The sequence below is a fragment of the Oncorhynchus nerka genome, linkage group LG15, assembly GCF_034236695.1.
Source record: "Oncorhynchus nerka isolate Pitt River linkage group LG15, Oner_Uvic_2.0, whole genome shotgun sequence".
Taxonomy (NCBI): Eukaryota; Metazoa; Chordata; class Actinopteri; order Salmoniformes; family Salmonidae; genus Oncorhynchus; species Oncorhynchus nerka.
Window position 1 is genome coordinate 4741860 of NC_088410.1, and position 17634 is coordinate 4759493.

A 17634-nucleotide genomic window follows, 5' to 3' on the forward strand; every position below is an offset into this window, starting at 1 on the left:
TAACACAGCCCACTACATAACACAACATAACACAACATAACACAACATAACACAGCCCACAACACAGCCCACAACATAACACAGCCCACAACATAACACAACATAACACAACATAACACAACATAACACAGCCCACAACACAGCCCACAACATAACACAGCCCACAACATAACACAACATAACACAACATAACACAGCCCACAACATAACACAACATAACACAGCCCACAACATAACACAGCCCACAACACAGCCCACAACACAGCCCACAACATAACACAACATAACACAGCCCAGAACATAACATAACACAGTCCAGAACAGCCCACAACATAACACAGCCCACTACATAACACAGCCCACAACATAACATAACACAGCCCACAACATAACACAGCCCACAACATAACACAACATAACACAGCCCACAACATAACACAGCCCACAACATAACACAGCCCACAACATAACACAGCCCACAACATAACACAGCCCACTACATAACACAGCCCACAACATAACACAGCCCACAACATAACACAGCCCACTACATAACACAGCCCACTACATAACACAGCCCACTACATAACACAGCCCACAACATAACATAACACAGCCCACAACATAACATAACACAGCCCACAACATAACATAACACAGCCCACAACATAACACAGCCCACAACATAACATAACACAGCCCACAACATAACATAACACAGCCCACAACATAACACAGCCCACAACATAACATAACACAGCCCACAACATAACACAGCCCACAACATAACACAACACAGCCCACTACATAACACAGCCCACAACATAACACAGCCCACAACATAACACAGCCCACAACATGGGTGCAGGATCACACCCTTCATCTGTTTATCCTGTTTTGTTGGCATATTGTTGCACTGTGCGCAGCCTTGCATTTATAACTGCCTTAGACTTTTGGACACACCTACTGAATCAAAAGTTCATTTATTTATTTATTTATACTATTTTCTACTTTGTAGAAGAATAGTGAAGACATCAAACACTATAAAATAACAGATATGGAATCATGTAGTAACCAAAAAAAAAGTGTTAAACAAATCAAAATATATTTTAGATTCTTCGAAGTAGCCAGCCTTTGCCTTTGATGACTCGACCAGCTTCATGAGGAAGTCACCTGGAATGCATTTCAATTAACAGGTGTGCCTTGTTAAAAGTTCATTTGTGAAATGTCTTCATGCGTTTTGAGCCAATCAGTTGTGTTGTGACAAGGTAGGGGGGGTATACAGAAGATAGCCCTATTGGGTAAAAGACAAAGTCCATATTATGGCAAGAACAGCTCAAATAAGCAAAGGGAAACGACAGTCCATCATTACTTTAAGACATGAAGGATGTCATAAGGTGAACGCATAAGATAAGAGCGTCTGCTAAATGACTTAAATGTAAATGAAGGTCAGTGAATCCGGAACATTTCAACCATTAAAGGAAAAGAGAAAAACAATAAATATTCTCAGTCAAAAACAACAGTCAGAACAAAACCTCTATATTCTCTCATGTGATTTCAGGTCCTCTAACACACATCAAGAAAAGCTTGATGATGAGTTGGTTATTTGAATCAACTGTGCTCGGGCACAAACCAAACCCTCACCCAGAAAACACATCCACAAACACAATCCTTTATAATACATGCAGGAGGGAAAACACTGGAAAGTCAAGACACATTCAGAGTGTCTGGGGACTACTGTCCCATCATTAATTGGGTCTTCATCTGTCCTCTTTTCCACTGTTCAGCCTATATCTGTCCAATGTCCCACTGTTCAGCCTACATCTGTCCTATGTCCCACTGTTCAGCCTTCATCTGTTCTATGACCCACTGTTCAGCCTTCATATGTTCTATGACCCACTGTTCAGCCTTCATCTGTTCTATGACCCACTGTTCAGCCTTCATCTGTTCTATGACCCACTGTTCAGCCTTCATCTGTTCTATGACCCACTGTTCAGCCTTCATCTGTTCTATGTCCCACTGTTCAGCCTTTATCCGTTCTATGTCCCACTGTTCAGCCTATATCTGTCCTATGTCCCACTGTTCAGCCTTCATCTGTCCTATGACCCACTGTTCAGCAGCCTACATCCTTATCTCCTGTGTGTGTTCTCTCATGTCTTCTCATGTGTCCTAACCAGGCAAAACTCTTTTTACATTGGGAGCAGTGGTAGGGCTTGTCTCCTGTGTGTATTCTCTCATGCTCTTTCAGGTGTTCGTTTCGGTTAAAACTCTTTCCACACTGGGAGCAGTGATGAGGTTTTTCCCCTGTGTGTGTTCTCTCATGTCTTTTCAGGCACCCTGATGCGGAAAAACTCTTTCCACACTGGAAGCATTGGAAAGATTTATCGCATGTGTGTATTCTCTCATGCATTTTCAGGTCCCCTAACTGGTTAAAACCCTTTACACAGTGGGAGCAATGGTACGGTTTCTCTTGCTTCTGCACTGTGTGTATTCTTTCATGCTCTTTCATGGATTCTTTCCGGTTAAAACTCTTTCCACATTGGGAGCAGTGGTAGGGCTTCTCCCCTGTGTGTATCCTCTCGTGCACTTTCAGGTGTCCTAACTGGGTAAAACTCTTTCCACACTGGGAGCAGTGATGAGGCTTCTCTCCTGTGTGCGTCCTCTCGTGTCGTTTCAGGCTCGCTAACAAGGAAAAACTTTTTCCACACTGGGAGCATTGGAAAGGCTTCTCCCCTGTGTGTATTCTCTCATGTCGTTTCAGGTCCCTTAAATGGTTAAAACCCTTTCCACAGTGAGAACAGTTGCGTCGTCTTGCTGGTTTGGACGTCTCTGGTTCCTCCGAGTCTGGTCTTTCTCCTGCCAAAAACAGAGTGTTTATTTAAATAAAGACCTGAATGAAACCTCCACAACTCTCTTGCTAGGAGGTTAAATCTAAATCAGATCCCTCAATAATTTAAAATAAAAGATGTAGAGTTCCAACTAGAATCTTGCTCTCATGGAATGTTGTGTTTTTAGGGTGAGCATAGCTCTATAATAATAGATAATGTCATAGCTACAGGCTGAACAGAGCTCTATAATAATAGATAATGTCATAGTTACAGGCTGAGCAGAGCTCTATAATAATAGATAATGTCATGTTTATAGGCTGAGCAGAGCTCTATAATAATAGATCATGTTTACAGGCTGAGCAGAGCTCTGTAATAATAGATAATGTCATGTTTATAGGCTGAGCAGAGCTCTATAATAATAGATCATGTTTACAGGCTGAGCAGAGCTCTATAATAATAGATCATGTTTACAGGCTGAGCAGAGCTCTATAATAATAGACAATGTCATGGTTACAGGCTGAGCAGAGCCCTATAATAATAGATAATGTCATGTTTTTAGGCTGAGCAGAGCTCTATAATAATAGATAATGTCATGTTTACAGGCTGAACAGAGCTCTATAATAATAGATATTGTGGACTACAGTATTTCAATCAATGTCATAGGCTGCATTTGATCCATTGTTATTAATGTTTTGTTGGTGGCCCACTCTTTGACGGTGAACACATCTTACAGACTGTGACATTCTGGTGTTTAATCGGACTCGTTTGAATCACACAGTAGCCCTTTAACAAGTCCTACATTAAAAACAACATGTTCAATGTAAAACTTGAGTAGAACGTCCGTAACGGGGGATTTTAACATCCATAGAAGAAGTGTCCTTTGAGGGGAAGGATTGTTGACATGTATTCAGGTCCAAAATGATCCGTGGGGCCTCCCGAGTGGCACAGCGGTCTAAGGCACTGCAGTGCTTGAGGCATCACTACAGAGCCAGGTTCGATCCCGGGCTGTGTCCGGGGAGAAAAAGGAGGTACAAAATGTTTTTTTGTGTGTTTTTTTTAAGTATAAATGATCCATTGGTAAAGAAATTAATAATAATGGCTACAGGTAACTGCCCAAATAAAGGAATCCCCAACAAAGAGTCATAACTACCAAAATAAAGGAATCCCCAACATAAAGAGTCATAACTGCCCAAATAAAGGAATCCCCAACATAAAGAGTCATAACTACCCAAATAAAGGAATCCCCAACATAAAGAGTCATAACTACCAAAATAAAGGAATCCCCAACATAAAGAGTCATAACTGCCCAAATAAAGGAATCCCCAACATAAAGAGTCATAACTACCAAAATAAAGGAATCCCCAACATAAATTATTGTAAATGCCAAAGTAAAGAAAACCCCCCAACATAAAGTGTCATAAATGCCCAAGTAAAGGAAACCCCAACATAAAGTGTATTGGACGTTGGGCCCCCACAACAGCTTCAGTGCGCCTTGGCATAGATTGTGCACATTTTTCTGGAACTGTATTGGAGGGATGAGACCCAATTCCTTCATGAGAAATTCAATAATTTGATATTTTTGTTGATGGTGATGGAAAACGCCACTCCAGAATCTCCCAGAAGTGTTCAATAGGGTTGAGATCCAGTGACTGAGACACAAACACCCTTTAAAACTCCTTTCAGAGCCCTCTTTCAAAGTCTCTGAGATCTCTTCTTCTAGCCATGGTAGCCAAGATAATGGTCAATGGTCATTTTTATACATGACCCTAAGCATGATGGGATGTGAATTGCTTAATTAACTCAGGAACCACACCTGTGTGGAAGCACCTGCTTTTCAAAATACTTTGTATCCCTCATTGTCTCAAGTGTTCGTCAAGTACAAATACATTGGAATATAGGAATATCTTGCTAAAGGAGAAATGCACAGTAACAGGGATGAAACCAAATTTGTGCACACAATTTGAGAGAAATACACTTTTTGTGCGTATGTAACATTTCTGGGACTTTTTATTTCAGCTCATGAAACATGGGAACAACACTATACTACATGTTACGTTTATATTTTTGTTCAGTCTACTTTGTTTCCCTCATTGACTCAAGCGTCTCCTTTATTTGGCAGTTACCTGTATATTGTATCCTCAAAACACTTCCACACTCATACAATTTATCAGAGACAGAGTCAAAACACTTCCACACTCATACAATTTATCAGACAGAGATTTTAACAACATTGGTGGTGGTGGGTTGAGCATCAGAGTTTCAGAGTAGGATCTCTACTAGTTTTAATGTGATGGACCATTTTAGACAGAGTTTCAGAGCAGGATCTATACTAGTTTTAATGTGATGGACCATTTTAGACAGAGAAATTGGCATAGTAGGAAATGTAACCAATCACAGCCCTTCTTTGACCTGCAGAGGGCAAGCTTTTTTTACATTCATTATGTTGGTAAGGCTTCCCAAATGGATCATATCTCTAAAAGTAGCAGATATTCAACTCTGAATCTTTGATATGTCCATAGAGTACATTACGCTCAACAATAGATTGAAAAATTAGCCAAATAAAATTGTATTATTTCAATATTAATGTTAATAAGTTTCAATATGAATAAATACATGTAAGAAATGTAAAGCAGGTGTATAATGACACCAATTCTCATCTTTGAATTTTTGCTTTGCAGCACCTAATGATGAAACATTATGGAGTCTTAAAGGAGGACTGTAGCATCTAATGATGAAACATTATGGAGTATTAAAGGAGGACTGTAGCATCTAATGATGAAACATTATGGAGTATTAAAGGAGGACTGTAGCATCTACAGATGAAACATGATGGAGTCTTAAAGGAGGACTGTAGCATCTAATGATGAAACATTATGGAGTATTAAAGGAGGACTGTAGCATCTACAGATGAAACATGATGGAGTCTTAAAGGAGGACTGTAGCACCTAATGATGAAACATTATGGAGTCTTAAAGGAGGACTGTAGCATCTAATGATGAAACATTATGGAGTCTTAAAGGAGGACTGTAGCATCTAATGATGAAACATTATGGAGTCTTAAAGGAGGACTGTAGCATCTAATGATGAAACATTATGGAGTCTTAAAGGAGGACTGTAGCATCTAATGATGAAACATTATGGAGTCTTAAAGGAGGACTGTAGCATCTAAATATAAGTTTCTGTGCACCGGGACCCCGGGTTACCTGAATGAGCACCGGGACCCCGGGTTACCTGAACGAGCACCGGGACCCCGGGTTACCTGAATGAGCACCGGGACCCCGGGTTACCTGAATGAGCACCGGGACCCCGGGTTACCTGAATGAGCACCGGGACCCCGGGTTACCTGAACGAGCACCGGGACCCCGGGTTACCTGAACGAGCACCGGGACCCCGGGTTACCTGAACGAGCACCGGGACCCCGGGTTACCTGAACGAGCACCGGGACCCCGGGTTACCTGAACGAGAGCATCAGAAAGGTCCTTGAGTATCGGTTCCTGTCCAGCCCCGTTAACGTGATGCTGTGCTTCATAGAACCGTAAGCAGCAGTCATCGTTACAGGTCTGACCTCATACAGTGCCCAGAAGAAGTGGATTGGCAGTACAGGGTGATTCCACACCATCATGGTTAAAAAAATGTGTGTGGTATCTCCGATTATTTTTCAGCCAATTCTCACATAGAAACTTAAAATGGGGTGGAAATATGTTTTACATTTGTATCACAAACCCTTTTCTGACAAAATCATGATGAAAGTGGGTCATTTTAGGCCAAAACATGCCCCCCTGTAAGACCCTGTGATCGATGAACGATACAGACAACATCTAGTCATTAGGATCCTTATAATGTGCTCTAACACGTCCAGTATGTCTAGATTCTGAAATGCACATTTTCACATAAAATGTATTGAATCTTAAACTTTAATATTATTTAGGGAAGCACGATATATCGGTAAGAATATTTAACAAAAATCTGCCAATATTAACTAAAAATGCCAACATCGGCATCGATCGGATGTCTAGTTTAACGTAGGTAGATGACCTACATACCTATAACGATAGTGCAAAAATGATGTGAAGATGCTACATACCTATATAACGTAGGTAGATGACCTACATACCTATAACGTAGGTAGATGACCTATATACCTATATAACGTAGGTAGATGACCTACATGACCCTCTATAACGTAGGTAGATGACCTAACATACCTATATAACGTAGGTAGATGACCTACATACCTATATAACATAGGTAGTAGATGACCTACATACCTATATAACGTAGGTAGATGACCTACATACCTATATAACGTAGGTAGATGACCTACATACCTATATAACGTAGGTAGATGACCTACATACCTATATAACGACCTACATACTCTATAACGTAGGTAGATGACCTAACGTGGGTAGATGACCTACCTATATAACGTAGGTAGATGACCTACATACCTACATATAACGTAGATGGTAAGTGGATGACCTACATACCTATATAACGTAACGTAAGGTGGATGACTATATAGGTAGATGACCTACATACATGACCTATATAACGTAGATGACCTACATACCTATATAACGTAGATGACCTACATACCTATAACGTAGGTAGATGATATACCGTAGGTAGATGACCTACATACCTATAACGTAGGTAGATGACCTACATACCTATAACGTAGGTAGATGACCTAACATACCATACCTCTATAACGTAGGTAGATGACCTACATACCTATATAACGTAGGTAGATGACCTACATGACCCTACCTATAACGTAGGTAGATGACCTACATAACGTAAGTGGATGACCTACATACCTATATAACGCAGGTAGATGATAACGTAGGTAGATGACCTACATACCTATATAACGTAGGTAGATGACCTACATACCTATATAACGTAGGTAGATGACCTACATACCTATATAACGTAGGCAGATGACCTACATACCTATAACGTAGGTAGATGACCTACATACCCATACCTCTATAACGTAGGTAGATGACCTACATACCGTAGGTATAATGACCTACATACCTATAAGGTGACCTACATACCTCTATAACATTGATGATGACCTACATACCTCTATAACGTAGGTAGATGACCTACATACCTATAGGTAGATGACCCTACCTATATAACGTAGGCAGATGACCTACATACCTATATAAGGTAGATGACCTACATACCTATATAACGTAGGTAGATGACCTACATACCTATATAAGGTAGATGACCTACATACCTATAACGTAGGTAGATGACCTACATACCTATATAACGTAGATGACCTACATACCTCTATAGATGACCTACATACCTATATAACGTAGGTAGATGACCTACATACCTCTATAACGTAGGTAGATGACCTACATACCTCTATAACGTAGGTAGATGACCTATATAACATGACCTACATACCTCTATAACGTAGGTAGATGACCTAACATGACCTACATACCTCTATAACGAGGTAGATGTAACGTGGGCAGATGATGACCTACATACCTATATAACGTAGGTAGATGACCTACATACCTATATAACGCAGGTAGATGACCTACATACCTATATAACGTAGGTAGATGACCTACATACCTATATAACGTGGGGCAGATGACCTACATACCTATAACGTAGATGACCTACATACCTATATAACGTAGGTAGATGACCTACATACCTATATAACGTAGATGACCTACATACCTCTATAACGTAGGTAGATGACCTACATACCTATATAACGTAGGGTAGATGACCTACATACCTCTATAACGTAGGTAGATGACCTACATACCTATATAACGTAGGTAGATGACGTAGGTAGATGACCTACATACCTCTATAACGTAGGTAGATGACCTACATACCTATATAACGTAGGTAGATGACCTACATACCTATATAACGTAGGTAGATGACCTACATACCTATATAACGAGGTAGATGACCTACATACCTATATAACGTAGGTAGATGACCTACATACCTCTATAACGTAGGTAGATGACCTACATGAGGCAGATGACCCATACCTATAACGTAGGTAGATGACCTACATACCATATATAACGTAGGTAGATGACTACATACCTGTATAACCAGGTAGATGACCTACATACTATAACGCAGGTAGATGACCTACATACCTATATAACGTAGATGACCTATACATACATACCTCTATAACGTAGGTAGATGACCTACATACCTCTATAACGTAGGTAGATGACCTATATAACGTGGGTAGATGACCTACATAACGTAGGTAGATGACCTACATACCTCTATAACGAGGTAGATGACCTACATACCTATATAACGTAGGTAGATGACTCTACATACCTATAACGAGGTAGATGACCTACATACCTATATAACGCAGGTAGATGACCTACATACCTATATAACTACATACTCTATAACGTAGGTAGATGACCTGACTCTATAACGTAGGTAGATGACCTACATACCTCTATAACGTAGGTAGATGACCTACATACCTATAACAGATGACCTACATACCTATAACGTAGGTATGCCTACCTATAATAACGTGGGTAGGTAGATGACCTACATACCTATAACGTAGGTAGATAACGTAGGTAGATGACCTAACATGACCTACTACCTATAACGTAGGTAGATGACCTACATACCTCTATAACGTAGGTAGATGACCTACATACCTACCTATATAACGTAGGTAGATGACCTACATACCTATATAACGTAGAGGTAGATGACCTACATACCCTCTATAACGTAGGTAGATGACCTAACATGACCCTATATAACGTAGGTAGATGACCTACATACCTATATAACGTAGGTAGATGACCTACATACCTATATAACGTGGGTAGATGTAAGGTAGATGACCTACATACCTATATAACGTAGGGTAGATGACCTACATACCTACATATATAACGAGGTAGATGACCTACATACCTATATAACGTAGGCAGATGACCCTATACATACCTATAACGTAGGTAGATGACCTACATACCTATAACGTATGTAGATGACCTACATACCTGTATAACGTAGGTACATGACCTACATACCTGTATAACGCAGGTAGATGACCTACATACCTGTATAACGCAGGTAGATGACCTACATACCTATATAACGTAGGGAGATGACCTACATAACTATATAACGTAGGTAGATGACCTACATACCTATATAACGTAGGTAGATGACCTACATACCTATAACGTAGGTAGATGACCTACATACCTATATAACGTAGGTAGATGACCTACATACCTATATAACATAGGTAGATGACCTACATACCTATATAACATAGGTAGATGACCTACATGCCTATATAACGTATGTAGATGACGTAATCACGCCACGAAAAATACAGCGCTACACAGAACAAAAGCAGAAAAATACTAAGCGCACACTTCATCTACCTACTTCACTTCCAACAACTGAACAAGTTCATGTCCAGTAGTCATTTGAAAGTGAAAGAAAATTTCAGCGAGACAACTCAAGGAAGAGAGGCCACGAACCGACTGAGCTGAAACTTCACTGCTTCTATGATGAAATCCTGGTTGAGAATGAAACGTGTTATGTTCTGTTAATTACTGATGTCCCCTTTAAGAATGGAGCACCCTTGGTCATGCGCAGTATTGTTCTATGTTATTCTGGTACTAACTAGTTTGAGTAAATGTGAAGCTCCAGTTCAATTGCTTGTATTCCGAGTCTTTCTTATTACATAAATAAGTACTAAGTGTTAAGACACTACAATGGCGACGAGGATGATTACCTGCAGTGTGCATCACGAATACAGATGGAGTTCGTAGGAAGAGAGGAAGATTTTGACCCTGTAGCACAACAGCTAGCAAGCAGTGAAAACGAGGGGAGAGCTGACGAGAACGAGGCGGCAGATCAAAGACCCGTGGAGCCGGAGGTAAAGAGAATGGCTAGCATCGGGAAAATAGATGTGTTTGATGACACGCAAGAAAACTGGGCAACTTACATGGAACGACTGGAACAGTACTTCATTGCAAACGACATTGCTGATAACAAAAGAGTACCAGAGTTGTTGAGTTTAATTGGCCCAAAAACATACAGTTTGCTAAGAGATCTGACTGCCCCTCTGAAGCCCTCAAATAAAACATTCACAGAGATTGTGGAGATATTGCAAAATCACCTATCACCTAAACCACTCCTCATCGCGGAACGTTTTCGTTTCCACAAGAGAGATCAGAATGAGGGGGAGGGGGTTAGTACATATGTAGCAGTGTTGAAGAAACTGTCGGAACATTGCCAGTTGGGAGAGAACCTAAATGACACATTAAGGGATAGATTTGTTTGTGGACTGAAACATGAACACATTCAAAAACGTTTGCTCACGGAATCAGAGCTCACGTTTGCAAAGGCTGTTGAAATTGCTGTGGCTATGGAGATCGCGACTAAAGATGCATTTGAGTTGCAAAGTAAAAGAAGTACTGACCTGTCACAAATTTCCCTGCACAAGTTTTCACGCAGTCGACAGCGCCCCCGTGTGGCCGAAAAATGCAACAGGTGTGACAGAGATGGTCACAGAGCAGAGGATTGCCGTTTCAAAGACGAAATTTGTCACAAATGCAGTAGAAGGGGGCACATTCAAAAAGCATGCAAAGCAAAATTCAGTCACAACAGGAAAACTGAGAGAATTAAAGGGTCTGTGAATGCACTAGCAGAGAACAGTGGCAGTGATTCAGATGAACGATTAATTGGTACAATGGAGTTAAACACAGTGACTTCTCCCAGCAGTAGCATAATATGGGTGACACCAGATATCGAAGGCAAACCCCTCAAAATGGAGCTGGACACAGGATCTGCAGTGTCTATAATTTCCACTACTGTCTACAATGAGCATTTTAAGGCTATCAAGCTGAAGAACACAAATGTGTTGCTGAAGACATACTCAGGAGAGAGATTGAGCCCAATGGGGGTGTTGCAAGTCAGAGTGCATTATGGGGGCAAACACAGCAGTTACAGCTGTATGTGGTGCCTGGAACTGGCCCCCATTATTTGGCAGGGAATGGCTTTCAAAAATAAAGCTGAATTGGTGTGACTTGAAAATGCTCCACACGTTCCAGTCCAAAGAGAAAGGCACAGACCAAACACTGGAACACTTGCGGAAGAAATACAACACAGTTTTCAGTGATCAGATGGGAACAGTAAAAGGCTTCACAGCAAAACTTGTACTAAGAGATGATGCAACCCCAAAATTCTGCAAAGCCAGATCTGTTCCATACTCCCTGAGACCAAAGGTGGAAGCGGAAATCGATCGCTTGCAGGATACAGGGATCCTGACGAAAGTGGACAGAAGCGAATGGGCCACACCCATAGTTCCTATTGTGAAGAAAGACGGGTCTGTTAGAATGTGTGGGGACTTCAAGGTAACTGTGAATCCAATGTTGCATGTGGACCAATACCCCCTACCACGTCTGGATGACATCTTTGCTGCACTAGCTGGTGGGAAACACTTCAGTAAAATCGATCTGAAACAGGCTTACCTGCAGCTACCGGTTGAAGAGAGTTCCAAACAGTACCTGACAATAAACACACACAAAGGTCTATACAGGTATAACCGCCTGGTTTTTGGCATTGCATCAGCCCCAGCCATTTGGCAACGAACTATTGACCAGATTTTGCAAGGAATCCCAGGAACCCAGTGTATCCTGGATGACATGATCATAACAGGACGCACCGACAAAGAGCACCTGGCTAACCTGGAAGAGGTCCTGAAAAGACTGAAAGAGTATGGTCTACAGGCAAACTTAAAGAAGTGTGAGTTCTTCAAAGACAAGATTGTCTTCTGTGGATATGAGATTGACTGCAATGGATTGCACAAAACACAGGACAAAATCGAGGCAGTGGTACAGGCACCACGACCACAAAATATCACAGAAGTGAGATCTTTCACGGGACTGATCAATTACTACAGAAGATTCCTCCCAAACCTTTCAGCAGTACTCCAGCCTCTAAATCAGCTCCTGGAAAAGAATAGGACATGGCGGTGGACAGAGCAGTGTGAAAATGCATTTCTGGAGGCAAAACGGCTCATAACATCTGAACAGGTCCTGATGCATTACGACCCTGAAATGCCAGTGAAGTTGGCTTGTGATGCGTCCCCTTATGGATTAGGGGCCGTCCTTTCACACACACTGAAAGATGGGTCAGAGAGGCCAGTTGCATTCGCGTCACGAACATTGAATGATGCAGAGAAAAACTACTCACAAATCGACAAAGAAGCGCTGGCACTAGTGTGGGGCGTCAAGAAATTCCACGCATACCTATATGGCAAGCGTTTCACACTGGTTACAGATCACCAGCCGTTGCTTTCCATTTTCAGTCCAAAGAAAGGCATTCCGACAATGACAGCAGCCAGGTTACAGCGATATGCCCTGTTCCTTGCCAGTCATATGTATGACATTGAGTTTAAGCCGTCATCCCTCCACACAAATGCAGATGGATTATCCAGACTGCCGTGTACAAGAGAAAGACAAAGGAGGGTGGATGCAGTGGACATGTTCCATACCGCTCAGCTTGAGGCACTACCAGTCACAAGCACAGTTATCAAACAGGAGACAAGGAAAGATGTGACCTTGTCAAAAGTGTACACCTACACCATGTCAGGATGGCCAGCTACTGGCAGAAAGGAGCTGACTCCGTATTTCCAGCGGAGAAACGAAATTACAACGTACCAAGGATGTTTGATGTGGGGAATGAGAGTCATGATACCCCAGAAATGCCAACATCTAGTCTTGCAGCAACTACATGAAGGTCATGTTGGAATTGTCAAAATGAAGCTGCTCGCGAGGAGCCACTTCTGGTGGCCAGGTCTGGACCAACAGATAGAAAATATGGCAAAGAACTGTAGTGGATGTTTGGAAACCCTTCACATGCCTGCTCCTGTCCCAGTCCACCCATGGGAATGGCCCGCAGAGCCATGGCAGAGAATTCATGTGGACTACGCTGGTCCCTTTGAAAAGCACATGTTTCTGGTTATAGTTGATGCCCATTCCAAATGGCCAGAGGTGTTTTGCACTGACTCCTCCACCTCAGCTCAGACGATAGAGTGTCTCAGAACAACGTTTGCACGCTTCGGTTTGCCACTGCAGCTGGTAAGTGACAACGCGCAAGCTTTTGTAAGTGACGAGTTTACAAGATTCATGTCAGTAAATGGAATCAAACACTCAACCTCAGCTCCGTACCACCCTGCCACCAATGGGCTGGCAGAACGCTTTGTGCAAACCCTAAAGCAAGGACTCCGTGCAGCAAAACGAGACGAAGGGACTTTGCAAACAAAACTGGCCAAGTTCCTGGCCTCCTACCGAAACACCCCACATGCCACGACAAATGAAAGCCCAGCCGCACTGATGTTCGGGAGGCCTCTCCGCACACAGCTGGACATCATGAAGCCAAACAGGCGTAATGAAGTGCTGAACAAACAAGCCAAGATGCTCTCCGGTGGCCGGGAGCGCCATCTCCAAACAGGACAGGAAGTGATGGTGCGAGACTACAGAAGAGGAGGGAAATGGACAAGAGGACCGTACACACACAAACGGGACCCAGAACTTACCAGGTTCAAGTGAGCCCAGACATAATGTGGCGGCGTCACATTAACCAAATGCATTCCACGGAAAACAGCACAACAAGAGAGAGAGAACAGGCACAGAGAGCTCCTGAGAGTGACACACAGGGAACTGTAGAGGACGGTGGGGCAGTAGAGAGACCCCAGGCTGAAAGAAGGGAACGTGTTGATGAAGGTGCTGCTATAGCAGACGCTATAATGGAACAAGCACACACTGAGGATGTTCAGGAGCCTCCAGACAATCCGAGGCGCTACCCAGAACGAAGGCACCGTCCACCAGACAGACTAGACTTATAAACAAACAAACAAAAACGAACTGTTCAAGTTCAAATTAAAAGATGCAAAATAACTACAAGAAGTTCTGGGAAATGTTTCAGTTGTGGTTTGGTAAAAGTAACTCTGATTGTATAAGAGAAGGAATGTTATGTTCTGTTAATTACTGATGTCCCCTTTAAGAATGGAGCACCCTTGGTCATGCGCAGTATTGTTCTATGTTATTCTGGTACTAACTAGTTTGAGTAAATGTGAAGCTCCAGTTCAATTGCTTGTATTCCGAGTCTTTCTTATTACATAAATAAGTACTAAGTGTTAAGACACTACAAAACGACTGAACAAATGAACAACAAAACAGCACAGCACAGTAAGTGAAAGAAACATGTTTTAATGATGTTTTTACTGGTAATGGGGACATACGTAAATGCCAACAAAATAACATTTTGGTCAGTGTGTTTGTTTAAACTATTTAACTGTATTAGAATGCTTAAAAGGCCGCTAAAATGTTTAGTATCGGTAATAGGTATAGTTTTTTTTGGCAAAGAAAATAACGGATATCGGGACAAAAATGTAATATCGGTGCATAATATTAATATCGCAAAAAGTAGCCTTTTAATTTCACTTATTTGTACACATATGGGCTGGATCAAGACTTGACAAATGTCCAGGGTCCCTGGTACTTTAAAAGGGTATCACCCATTTTATAAATATACTTAAAACAAATATAAACATGTAAAGTGTTGGGTCCCACCTTTCACGAGCTGAAATAAAAAGATCCCTGAAAAACTTTTATTGCAGATGATGCTGATCGAGATGTTTGAAGAGCATCCGACTCAGTCTCCCCATCAGAAAACACGCGGTACCATAAAGCGGTGTGTATTCGCATTGGAAAATTAATGTACTTTTGGTGTCCCCAAAATGCAATAACAACTTTCAGAATGAGCTCGGTGGAAGAAAATGCAGGCGGAAACGGAAGAGTGGGTGGCTTGACAGCGTTTTTTGCGAATGTCGGCAGTCTTTAACACGACACATTAGTAAGACAGTTCAACAACTACAGAGTCAGAAAAACTCTGATAGAAACAGTCTGGACAGAAACAGTCAGGACAGAAACAGTCTGATAGAAACACAGTGTTTTTAAAATAGTACTTACTCGTGTTAATCAGATCTCCAGTCTTCCCTTCCTCCTCCAACGTGACAGTAATCTCCCCCTCCTCCTCCTCCATTCCAAAAACTGCATCCTCCTCTTTCACTCTAAAAGATTCTTCCTCTTCTTTCACTGTAAATTCTTCCTCTTTCACGTCTTTCTCCTCTTCTTTCACTGTAACAGCCTCACCCTCTACTTCTTGTTTAACTGTAACAGTCTCGTCCTCTACTTCTTGTTTAACTATAACAGCCTCCTCTTCCTCCTCTTTCACGGGGGCTTCTTTCTCCGTCCAGCAGACTGCCTCTTCTTTAGCAGGGAGGGAGTAGCTTAGTGAGCTCATGGTCGAGGATGTTAGAAAGTAAGCTAGTTAGCATTAGCCGAGTGTTACTTAGCCAGATAGCTAATAACGTAAATGTTAAATTAAATTGCCTATTTACTAGTTAACGTTACTCTGACAGTGTGTTTAAAACACTGAGGTTAATATACTTTGCCTAAAGAGCTTAAATGTTGTGGTTTTATGTTGGCTAGCACGCTACCGAGGTGGATGAATTGTTGTTGTTGAAAAAACATCTCGTCCCGTACATTATACGTCACGAAAGAAGCATCATCTGAAAGTCTCATATCGCCGCCTGCTGACTGGAGTCGGTAACACAGTGTGAACAAAAACATTCTGGAAAACAACGTAAACAAATAATTGTTAAATAACCAGTTCTCTTACTTCTTACAGATAATAATTTCCTTCATGCAGATATAGAAGCTGAATATAGATTTGTACATTATGATAAACCCTGTCATAGTAAACCCTGTCATGATCAACCCTGTCATGATCAACCTGTCATGATCAACCCTGTCATGATCAACCCTGTCATTAATAAACCCTGTCATAGTAAACCCTGTCATGATCAACCCTGTCATGATCAACCCTGTCATTAATAAACCCTGTCATTAATAAACCCTTTCATGATCAACCCTGTCATGATCAACCCTGTCATGATCAACCCTGTCATTAATAAACCCTTTCATGATCAACCCTGTCATGATCAACCCTGTCATGATCAACCCTGTCATTAATAAACCCTGTCATGATCAACCCTGTCATTAATAAACCCTGTCATGATCAACCCTGTCATTAATAAACCCTGTCATGATCAACCCTGTCCTTAATAAACCCTGTCATGTTCAACCCTGTCATGTTCAACCCTGTCATGTTCAACCCTGTCATTAATAAACCCTGTCATGAATAAACCCTGTCATGATCAACCCTGTCATGAATAAACCCTGTCATGTTCAACCCTGTCATTAATAAACCCTGTCATGTTCAACCCTGTCATTAATAAACCCTGTCATTAATAAACCCTGTCATAATCAACCCTGTCATTAATCAACCCTGTCATTAATCAACCCTGTCATGGTCAACCATCATAATGGTGGTTTTCCACGCGGTAGTAGAGAGAACAGTCTATGACTGGGGTGTCTGGGGTCTTTGACAATTTTTTAGCCTTCCTCTGACACCGCCTGGTGTAGAAGTCCCGGATGGCAGGCAGCTTTGTCCCAGTGATTTACTGGGCCGTTCGCACTACCCTCTGTCGCGCCTTGCAGTCAGAGGCCAAGCAGTTGCCGTACCAGGCAGTGATGCAGCCAGTCAGGATACTCTCGATGTTGCAGCTGTAGAACCTTTTGAAGATCTGAGGACCCATGCCAAATCTTTTTAGTCTCCTGAGGGGGAATAGGTTTTGTTGTACAGCCCGTCGATGAGA

The 17634-nt window shown here is 41.8% G+C and overlaps 1 protein-coding gene and 2 long non-coding RNA genes across 7 annotated transcripts in view; 1 reads left to right on the plus strand and 2 right to left on the minus strand.

Annotated features, from left to right (window-relative positions):
* LOC135560375 (uncharacterized) overlaps positions 1–17634 on the minus strand; it is a 295196-nt gene that overhangs the window by 207203 nt on the left and 70359 nt on the right. The gene's annotated exons all lie outside the window — the stretch shown is intronic.
* LOC135560374 (uncharacterized) overlaps positions 1–17634 on the plus strand; it is a 300103-nt gene that overhangs the window by 163278 nt on the left and 119191 nt on the right. The window lies entirely within an intron of this gene.
* On the minus strand, positions 1036–16439 carry LOC135560355 (zinc finger protein 239-like). Its single transcript, XM_065002246.1, has 2 exons — positions 15884–16439; positions 1036–2856 (listed from the first exon to the last, which is right to left on the minus strand). Exons 1-2 carry the CDS (start codon positions 16215–16217, stop codon positions 2114–2116), a joined length of 1077 nt encoding a protein of 358 aa, XP_064858318.1. The 5' UTR covers positions 16218–16439; the 3' UTR covers positions 1036–2113.